This window comes from Octopus bimaculoides, chromosome 18 (assembly GCF_046866305.1).
Source record: "Octopus bimaculoides isolate indiv1 chromosome 18, ASM4686630v1, whole genome shotgun sequence".
Classification (NCBI taxonomy): domain Eukaryota; kingdom Metazoa; phylum Mollusca; class Cephalopoda; order Octopoda; family Octopodidae; genus Octopus; species Octopus bimaculoides.
Window position 1 is genome coordinate 5,237,419 of NC_142945.1, and position 12,500 is coordinate 5,249,918.

Sequence of the window (12,500 nt, forward strand, 5' to 3'; positions counted from 1 at the left end):
TTATAAACTTCTGGAAAGTTTTACAGATTTTTACAGTCCCAGTGATGTATGTATGTATGTATGTATAACTGAAGTTTGGTCTTTGGCCAGAATGGGCCATTTAATTTGATAGGCAATGGTTTGCGACGTTAGTGGATGAACGTGTTCAGCAGATGATGTATTAGATTTTAGACTGACATTACGAAAGGTGTGTATAGGTTGAGGCTGAGTTTCACCGAAACAATGATGGCTCCGATGTAAGATTTAAGTGCTGGGTCTTGTTACATTCATCGATGCTAGAGTTTTCATTCAATGGACAAGTCTTGTCAAGTTTACAATTGTCAAAATTACATTCATCAATCCTGGAGTTGTCATTCAATGGACAAGTCTTGTCAAGCTTACAATTGCATCCTTGTTCAGGTGGATATATCGTTGTTGGTTATTTAATATCAATTCGTTATCCATAGTTCTGGGTTGGGGTGTGGTGATATTTTCGGCATTTTTATATGATTCAGTTGTGGCGGTTGATTGTAGTATTCACCTGCACCGAGATTATATCAGTATTAATGCCCCTCGGTATTGATACTGTCTCTGTCGTAAATGTATATTCTTTAACAAGCTACCTGGCTAATCGCGATACCAGTGCCTATTTTTGGCACTGTAAATGTATATATAGTTGGTGGGGTGATGATCGCTGTTGTCACTCGTAGCTGAATGTCCATAATTGACACGAACATATAACTATTATACTATTATATAAAGGGAATAACTATAAGAAGAGAAACAGCAATTAACAGGACAGGTAAAAAAAAGATGGGTCATTGTTGGCTTTCTTTCATCAGTCAAGTACCAGAAGTCACGCCCATTTCGGACAGTTATATATATATATATATATATATATATATATATATATATATATATATATATATATATATTATAATATATGATATATGGTGTGATATGTTTTTACTGGATGAGCATCATTCTGGATTTTTAAGCTCAGTTTACAAATATACCGATAAAATGGAATAGATCTTTATAATGCAATAGATTACCGATAGCCCATCATATTTTAACACATTTATTACGTATATTACTTACTTAATTGTGTGTGGCTTCATGCTTTAAAGATTAATTATTCCGTCGAAACAGTTGTAAAGAACAATTGAATTATGAATCAACTTTTAACTTACTGCTTTTCTGCTGTTTTACTCTTTCATTAATATATCCCCTTCAAAAACACAATATCCTATGCAAAAATGATACTATTTAAAAAAAAAATAAAACACTATCAATTTAGATTTCGTCGGAGATGTAACAGTGCACTCAAAGTAGCTGCTGTCAACTTCCGTCATGGCTTCAAGACGGCTCTGGAACCTGGTTCATGCGTTCCTAACTGTATCCATGGAAGGATCTTTGAACACCTCCATGATCTTAGCTACCAGCTCGGCCTTGGTGTTCCAGGCAGAATGGTTGATGTCTTTCTCAACCCCGCTCTACATGGGATTGTAATCGAGGCCAGAAATCGGGGCTGGTGAAGTGGTAAAAATTCTTCGATAACCACTTCTGACTCCTCCCTGAAATATAGCAAGCAAACAAATCCTGCTTCTGTACATACGACCTTCCAATAGCGACCTTCTCCAGCCAGGAACTGACTACACCCTACATCTTACAGCTTTTACAGTGTTCACAGAGTATGGAGCAGCAATCATGACGTCGGAATTTTGCTAACCGGCACCAATAATTATAAAACACTTAATGGATTCCACTGAATCCATTGAAATGGATTCCACTCTTCTGTGGCAGCTAACATCTTCTCAATTACAACTTTAATCTTTATGCTCTCCAACGCTGTTGAGTGTTCAGCAACACATCAAGCTATTTGTGAGAAACAAAAGCAGACATCAAAATTTAGCCCGAGTGCCCTGTAATTACAATCTTGTGATTGTTTTGCAATATCCCTGAGGTAAATATAAACAGTACTATTGTTATCATCGTCACTAATGTTGATTTCATCATTCTAATCAATACATATATATATATATATATATATATATATATATATATATATATATATATATATATATATATATATTCGCTTTTCCATTCACATACGTTTTTTCTATGTCTCAAACGATTTTAATCCCGATGGCTAGCGAAATTTCAAACTAAGAATGAATATAACCTGATGGCCATAATAAAAATTTACTATTGTTATCACTCTTGTTGTTGTTGTTATTATTATTATTATTATTATTATTATTATTATTATTATTATTATTATTATTATTATTGATTTTATTAGTAATATTATCGTTATTGCTTTATTCAGAAACAGTTACAACGCACTCCTATATTTTATTGTATAGCTTACAAAAAAAGACATTTGAAGTAGTTGAAACCTCCAGGCAAAGCGGCTGTCTCTTGCAACATATATACGCAAACGTGTATATTTAACCGTTTAATTTTTACTTACAGGTTCCCTACCCGTATCTCTTACTTCCGTGTACCTTCGTATATCTTCAAGAACAACGAAGCGAAATAAATAGTTTAACTTTTTACTGGGAAGACTTAACAAGAAATGACACTTCAAGTGAAACTTCCCTCATTGCGAACCCGACAGCTTATTAAATGCCTTAAAGAGGGTTCAGTACACACGAATGTGCATACAAACATACATGCATACATACGTACGTAGGTACGTCGGTACATACATACATATATGCACACACTCACATACTCACACACAAACATACATACATACATGCGTACATACATACATATATACATACATACGTACGTACATACATACATATATACGTACGTACTTACGTATGTACATACGTACATATATACATACATATATAATGCATACAGACATACATACATACATAAATACATACATATATACATACATACACAATGCATACAGACATATACACATACATATATACATGCATGCATACATACACACTCATATATACATAAATAGAAACATACATACATACATGCATACATACATACAATCATACATACGTGCATAATGCATACATGCATACATACATACATACATACATACATATATACATATATACATACATACATACATACATACAAACATACTATATCCGGATTACAAATTTACATTTATCCCAACAATAATTGGAGAACTTGGTTTTGTAAGTAAATGCTTAACTATCAGCCTGGATAAGCTTGGATTTTCAGAAAAAGAAATCAACCAACTGAATCGCATTAATTACAAATATAATCTGTACGCAGAACAGTATAACTATGCAAGACTTTTCTAAGGTTTAAAATGTGACATTGTTTTCGTTATCTACATTTCAAAGATAGAATAAGTCCTAGGGCCGATTTTCTCGACTAAAGGCGGTGCTCCAGCATGGCCACAGTTAAATGACTGAAACAAGTAAAAGAATAAAAGAACATATATATATATATATATATATATATATATATATAAAGAGAGAGAGAGAGAGACACACACACACATACTCACACACGTACGCACACACACACACATATATATTTATTTATGCACCTACCACGTCGGTTCGGACGTGTCGGGGTCCGACAGCCTACAATTTACTTGCCAGTCATAATTTTAGAGTGTCGCGCCAACGACAAATGTAGAAATTATGAGGATTACGGAACAGTGCTGACGGCATCTTTGCACCCGCTTTTCTTCCTTACCTTAAACCTCTTTAGCCTGTTAATGCGTATTGAAACAAACTCTGTCATACTAATTTGACACGGAAAATGAATATGAACAACACAGACAAATCCAGGTATATCAAATACCATACAACATACAATCTTGATACATGAGAATGAACTCAGCTGCAAGGGTTATATTGCAAGTACCAAATAGAAGTTCCACTTGAGCAGCGTAGATAATCTCAACAATTTTACGAAGTCAACGTGCATTTTATTACGGAAAAGAACCAACCTATGGTCTAGTGATAAAAGAACGGAATCGGAAACGTGCTTCAGCCTTGTTAGGTGTCATCAGCCCGAACATTTTTCTATCTCCAGCAGTCAAGGGACGTCGATGGCTGTCCTTTTATCTCTAGACAATAAATCCCGCTTTTTGTTTAATGGCGTGTCTCCTTGATTCTCGAGATTATCACCCTTTTTCGTATATGTATATATATATATATATATATATATATATATATATACACACACAGAGTGTGAAAGCGAGATTGACAGAGAGGGAGAGACAAAGATATAATATTAACTTAGAGTTAGAATATTCGCAAATGTAACATTCTATTCGCCTGACGAAACGTCACTTAAGATTTTGTGTTACGTTCTATATAATATTTTGTGATAGTATATAAAAATATAAGATCTTTAACAAGGCTATTTATGTCTTCTTGCAGAGAAGAAATTGTTCGCAATAAAGGTACACATGTATGTGAGATGTGCAAGAAATTTATCATTTATTGAACAAATATAATAAGAGAATTTTAATTCTGACAGGTCGACTGCCCCACACACAAAATTCTAAATACAAAACATATACACACGTATACACAGATGTATATGCGCATATATGAACACATAATCATACACACATATACATATACATTAAAGCATCGTTTATTAGTATTTTTCTTTCCTTCATTCTTCTTTTTCTGTATCGTCTGCTTCTTTTTCTTCTTGTCCCTCTGCGTTAAATTTTTCTGTCATCACAAAATTAACGTATTTACAAGGTTTTTGTTAATAAATTTCGAAGAAGTTTTGTAGTTTTTTAAACTTTTTATCTATTTATTTATTTATTATTTATTCATGTCATGCAAAAACATAGAATAAACAGAAAATTGTATGTATATTTTTGGATGCATGCCTCTTGCACACATATATGTATGCATATATATACATATATATATATGCATACATACATGTATGCATATATATATATATGTATATATATGTATATACATGTACATATATGAATATACATATATATACATACATGCATATATGCCTCATGTGTGTTTATATTTATATGTATGTGTGTATGGATGTATATATATATATATAATATATGTTTGCATGTATATGCATTGTCTTGTTTATGTTCAAAGTTATTTTTAATATACAAACAAAACATGCAGCTGCAAGAAAAAAAAACAGATCTGTGTTTTTCTTTGATGCGTTATTTTGTTTCAAAAATACATAATTGTTGAGTACCCACGTCGATCGGGTTTCGATACACGATTGTTCCATTGAATTTTTTTTTTTAATGTTCATATCTGTATTTTTAGTTTTTGTGTAATTTTTCGTGAACTTTTCTTCATCATGTTTTATCTTTAAGCACAAGACCAATTGCTTACACATTCCACAGCATATTTTGAGGATGGGGGGGAAGGGTTGATTTTTTTTTTTTTTTTTTTTTTGATAGTTTCTGAAGAAAGAAATCATATTTGTGGTTGAATATTGGTTGTCGATTTATCACCAAGTTTCACTTGAAAACTGTTGCAATCATCATCTCCTTTAATACTGATATTATTTCAATCCCCGGCCTACGTCAGAGCTGGTATGCGTATGTCATATTTAAAAGATTTTTTTTTATTTACTCTTCTCCTTTAAGCCACGCTGAGCGATTTTCAATAATTTATTTTGGTCCATTTTGTTTTTTTTGTTGCTATTTTTTGTTTTTTATTGTTTAATTAATTGTCTTTGTTATTTGGCCGGGTTTTGTATTATATATACATTCATATATATATATTTATATATATATATATATTGTCATATATAGTTATTTATATATTCTTTCGTCACATATCCTCATATATTTATATATGTATATACATACATTTGCATATATGTATGTATATATACACATACATATACATACACATGTATATATAAATATATATATATATATATATATATATATATATATACACACATACATATGTGTATTTAAATATATATATATACATGCATACATACACACACACACACACACACACACACACACACACACATATATATATATATATATATATATATATATATATATATATATATATATATATATATATATGAATGCACACGCACACAAATATTTGATTTTCAAAGATCATCCGAATAACAGAACAATTTTCACTACCCGATACATATATATCATGATGCGTTTGTCATAACATCGCCATAATTCCCAAACGCATAAAGACATACACTGTTACATTCACCATTTTTTCTTACTGGATAATTCTTCATATCAATGGCGGTATTTGAAAGAAAATGAATAATGTGAATATTAATGTTATTGTATTTTTTTTGCGTTTTGTTTTTCTGTTCCGTTTGTGATATATATATATATGTATATATATATTCGTTTTTGTCATTTTTACATGGCCATGCATTTTGAAAGATTCTATAGAAAGTCACTACTAAATGAAGGTAAGGGTATACGGAAGAGGGTGCCCGTCGGTTCTTGATTCCATTTTCCAAAAATGAAGAATGGAAGTGAAATAAGAATGGAGGAAAACAAAACGAATTTGCTTTTTCAAAAACGTCAGTTCAAAAATGTCATAACACTAGATATTTACACATAAGCGTTAGTATGTACGTATGTGTGTTTGTATGTATATACATATATATATATATATATATATTTATGTGTATGTGTGTGCATGCACGTATATATATACATATATATATGACTGTTATGTATGTACATCTATACATACGCATATATATATATATGTATATATATATATATATATATATATATATATATATATATATATATATATATATATATATTATATATATATATGTATGTATATATGTGTATGTATATATGTATGTGTATATAGTCAGAGGTAAAATACAAACCAAGCAATCAAAAATAACTCCAAAAAAATATGAAAAGATATCAAAAAAAATATGAAAGCACCACATTAACACATCGTAAATATTTGCAGCAGTCAATAAGTCTTTCTGTGATAATAATAATAATAATAATGATAATAATAATAATCATAATAAAATAGTAATAATAATAATAATTATAATAATAATGATAGTAATAGTCTGTTTTTTTTTTTTTTTTTTTTTTTTGTTGTTGTTATTGTTGCTGTTTGTTTTTTAAAAATTAATATTATTTAGTAGCATCGTTTATTATTATGTCAACGAAGACGTGGTCTTCAGAATCATTTGTTTGGGTGAATATTCCTGGCAAGAACCTTCTGTTACAAATAAAATTTCAACTGCTTCCGTTCTCGTGACCTTCCAGAAAAAAATGTAGCTTGATCTCGTCATGTAAAAACAGGGTTTTGCTTTTCGATTTTTATCGTCATTTATTTATTTCTCTATTGTTATCATTTTTATTATTATTATTATTATTATCATACTCATACACGTATATAGTTTCTGTTTTGTAAGTGTGCCAAAACACGAAACAGACGTTGTGGGTGAGACGTGTCAATTATCTCTACCTAACCGTTTGTCACAATAATAATAATAATAATAATAATAATAATAATAATAATAATAAAAATAATAATAATAATAATAATAATAATAATAATAATAGATATCATTTATATTACTATGATTATTATTTCGTTTTGGTTTGTTTTATATATATATATATATATATATATATATATATATATATATATATATATATATATATATATATACGTATATACACACATCTTTTTTAGAGGTTCTTTTTTTTTCAGTATTGCATGTTGCCTTTCTGAAAAATAGTTTCTTTATTATTCAACTGTTGTCTTTCATTCATGAAGACGGGGCTGGGGTAATTTTCGTGGCATTACGGTGGGATGGAGAGAAAGGTTATATATATATATACATATATATATATATAAACATATTTGCCGATCTTTTTTTTCTTTTTTTTGCTGTACAGCTTTATCCACTATGATGGTCAACGTTATGTGACATTGTTCTACACGGTCTTTCTATCATTGTCTCTTCTTGGTAGTTGATAGAATAACGGTCACGCCGAGAGGTGGTGCTGTTCGTTCGTTCGTTAACGACAGGCATCGAATTATTACCGTCTGGACTGTAGACATTTTGGTAATCGACCACCTCAGCGGGAGATAACTGTTGACGATCTGATCTCGAGGGAGATCGACTATTTTCACCTGAATCCGAACTGCAACAAACTCTGTTATTAATAATGTCCTTTGAATTGTGTGGCAGATTTGCTTGGGGAGAAAGTTGTTGTTGCGGCGTTGGATGGTGCTGTTGTTGTTGTTGCAGATTCGGAGAAGGAGGTATTTGACCATCGACGTCGACTTCTTCGTCTTCTTCTTCTTCGACAACTTCTCCCTCCTCTTTAATTTCACCTTCTTTCCCAATTCTTTCTCCTTCTCGCTCTTGGTGATGAGGTGATTGTCGCTGTTGTTGTTGTTTACGATCTTGGTATCGTTGCTCTCCTTCCTCTTCTTCCTCTTCTTCTTCTTGGGTTTCTTGAACTTCTAACTCTTCTTGCTCTTCATGTCTTTGTTCATGTGCCTGCACTCCTTCTTCTTCGTCGTCGTGATGTACGTTCGGATTTGGCGTAGATGGCGCTGAGAGCGTATGGACAACGTCCAACGGAGGCGACACCGATCGTCTGAGCAGTATTGGAGAACGTGGTTGCTTTAGATGATGCTGTTGTTGTTGTGATGCCTGATGATGGGTATAGTGTTGTTGCGATAGTGATGCTTGTGGGGACATGGGAGAATGATGTATCGGCGATCTCGACTGTTGTTGTTGCTGCTGGTGATGATGATGTTGTTGGTGAGGAGGTGGAAGTAGCGATGGAGACTGTTGTGGGGAAGGTGGCAACGGCGGCGGAAGAGGCGGCAGTGAGGGAGGTGGTGGCGGTTGTTGATGATGATGCGACGATAACTTATGTTGTTGTTGCTGTTGATGAAGATGCTGCTGTTGTTGGTGATGATGATGTTGTTGCTGCTGCGTTTGAAGGTTTTGCATGTGATGTTTCGACGACGCCATGTGTGCGAATTGCAGTGGTGTTACCCCGGGAGGGGGTGGAAGAGTGGATATCGGCGGCGGGGGTGGAGGAGGAGGAGGAGGATGCCGTGAAGAAAGATTCGGGCCATTGATGGTCGGCGGCGGTAACACTGTTGTCGCCGATCCCAACATGGCCGACGATGAAGAAGAGGAAGAAGAAGAAGAAGAAGACGACGATGACGACGACGACGACAGCTGCTGTTGTTGTTTATGATGATACTGCTGTTGCACTTGGTGCATCATGGCTGACGAAGGATGCCCTGGTGGCGACGGGGGTAAAGACGAATACACATTCGCCCCACCCGCGCCATTGCCGATCACGTGACTCGGACTATTAGTTCTGCTGCGACTTCCGGTACTGCTGTTGCTGTTGTTGCTGTGGTGACTATTGTGGCTGTTATTAGAGTTGATATTAGCACTGTTACTGCTGCTGTTGCTGCTGTTGTTGTTGTTGTTGTTGCTGCTGCTGCTGCTGTTGCTGCTGTGATGATGGTGATGGTGTTGTTGTTGTGAATGATGATGGCTTGGGTTATTAGAGTTGTTCATCTGCCCACTTCCGCTACCACCACCACCACCACCACCACTACCACCGCCGCCACCGCCACCACCACCGCCAGAGCTTCCGCCACGCCCACTGCCACATGAGCCGCCACCACCACCACCACCACCACCACCACCACCACTACCACCACTACTACCACTGCTGCTACTATTACTTCCACCACCACTACCACCAGTACCACCACCACTACCATTGCCGCCGCATTCTCGTTGATTCTCACGCACCAAAGCATTCTTATGCTCTGCCGCCTCAGCGTTTGAAATATTTTCCTGCTTCTTCCATTTTGTTCGCCGATTCTGGAACCAGATCTTCACCTATTTCAAAGAAAGCGAAACCATTTAGTAAACGCTAGTCAAATGGAACGAATTACATATGTTTTGTTACACAATAAAAGCAATACATTCGCTTCGTTTTACTTTAACGGCATCTATTTTTGGTTACATAACATAATAAACATCATTATCTCAGCTACATAACGCAATAACATTGTTAACACTTCGTTTTAGTCACGTGACACGATAACACGTTGTTATTCGTCGCATACGTACATGACAAGCATAACAGCTTGTTTTGATTGTCATAACATGATGACAGAAGTTTGGTCAGTAATAACAGTAATAATAATGGTGGAAACGGTGATGATAATGGTAATAATAATAATAATAATAATAATAATAATAATAATAATAATAATAATAATAATAATAATAATAATAATCTGCAATGATGATGATGATGATGACGATGACGACGATGATGATGATTGTATAATAATAATGATTTCTTTTATCTTTTATGAAAGAAATCGTTATTTTGTTTTCTTGTTGCTGTTATTTTTCTTATTATCGTCATCATCATCATCATTATAATATGACGGAAAATAAAGATAATACACAAACATATCATGTTGTTTTGAATGTATAACTAACTACATGGCATACTATTTTGGCCATAATAATAATAACAATAATAACAATAATAATAATAATAATAATAATAATAATAATAATAATAATAATAATAATGAAAAAAATCATGCCTCCTCATTGATACGACTGTCCCAATCGATATAAACGTATCTGTCAAGACCTACTGAGCAAGTATAAAGATCTTGAAATAGAAATTAGCACAATGTGGGACCTGAAGACTAAAACAATACCTGTTGTCATAAGAGTGATAGTTTGTCAAAAATAATTTTGTTAAAGAAATCAACAATAGACAGGCATAGATAGATAGATAGATAGATAGATAGATAGATAGATAGATAGATAGATAGACAGACAGACAGACAGACGTTGAGCAGGCAGAATCGTTGTCGCACCTCGCAAAATGTTTAGCGGCATTTCGTCTGTCTTTACGTTCTGAGTTCAATATTCCACGGAGGTCGACTTTGCCTTTCGTCCTTTCGTCCTTTCGATATCGATAAAATAAGTGCCCCCTGATCACTGGGTTCGATGTAATCAACTTACCCGCTTTTCACGAAAATGCTAAGCATATGCCCAATATTTGAAACCGGTTTAAACGAATATACATACAGAATAATACAGACCGACAAACAAAAACGGATGGTCACAGATAGAATGCCTTCTACAACCAAAAGCCACTTCGCACAACGGCAAATACGAACGGTAACAAGGAGAATCATAATTACTACCACTACTACTGCTGCTGTTGCTGCTGCTACGACTACGAGTCTTTTCACGCATTGTGAATGTCTCTGTAGCCAGCAGTCACTGAGATTTTCGTTAATAAATTACTCGATCGTAATCAAGCTGCATTTCTCTTCATCATCCGAATTAGTGACTTTATCTTATTAAACGTGTTCATCAAGATGGCCGACATGTTGAACAATGACCGTCAACAAAAATTCAGTGAAGCAAATAAAGACACTCCGCCATTTAATTATCTACTTACGTCTTAATTTAACGACCTATCTCTTTATACATCTGTGTAACTATTCGTATTGCGTATTCATCTGTGTATATATCTGCCTGTCTGCCTGCTCGTGTCTCCTCTCTATCACTTTCACTTTCCTGTCCTTTTCCTGTATTTCTTCCTATATATATATATATATATATATGTGTGTGTGTGTGTGTGTGTGTGTGTGTGTGTGTGTGTGTGTGTGTGTGTGTGTGTGTAATATAATACAATATATAATATACATATATATATGTATACACACACACACACACACACACACACACACACATATATATATATATATATATATATATATATATATATATATATATATATATATAATATATAATATAGATTTAATCAAAAGATTAAATGTCGTACTTAAAATGTTTGAGGCACCAAAATTTGGTTGGGTAAAAACCAAAAACAAAATCAAGAGATTTGGTGAATAAAATTTGAAGTTAAGCAACAAAAATTCAATAGGTTATATAGCAGTACGTACGTTTCGTACAAGCTCCATTTATTCATGTAGTGAGAACACCACACAGAATGTACAATGAAAATGTACTCCTCAGCTGCATAATGGAATTTCATTTTAGAAAGTTATTTTGAAGATGTTTTCAAAAGACAAGAGTAACAGAAGAAAACATACCATCTCGACTATGCTGCTGTTCAACACACACACACACACACACACATATATTATATATTCGTTACTTATACGTATATGTATATGTATACATACATATTGTACACATATACACATATACACATATATATATGTATATAGAAACATATGTATGGTGCGTGTATGTACATGTATATATATATATATATATATATATATATATATACACATATACACACATACGTGTGTGTGTGTAATAGTCTTAACTAGCCATCAATTTTTAAAATATAGTATTCTCTCTTAAACAAACCACCAGTTCTGTCTAACCATCACCATCACCATCACCACCACCACCACCACCACTCCTACTACTACTACTACTGCTGC

General features: G+C 33.6%; 1 protein-coding gene across 3 annotated transcripts in view; it reads right to left on the minus strand.

Annotated features, from left to right (window-relative positions):
- Window positions 1-4,418: 4,418 nt before the first annotated feature.
- LOC106878989 (uncharacterized) overlaps window positions 4,419-12,500 on the minus strand; it is a 137,955-nt gene continuing 129,873 nt past the window's right edge. For all 3 annotated transcript variants that reach the window (XM_089365668.1, XM_089365669.1, XM_089365670.1), the window contains exon 4: window positions 4,419-9,879. In XM_089365668.1, the coding sequence (XP_089221794.1) occupies window positions 7,894-9,879 (1,986 nt within the window). In that variant the 3' untranslated portion in view covers window positions 4,419-7,893. The remainder of the gene's footprint in view (window positions 9,880-12,500) is intronic.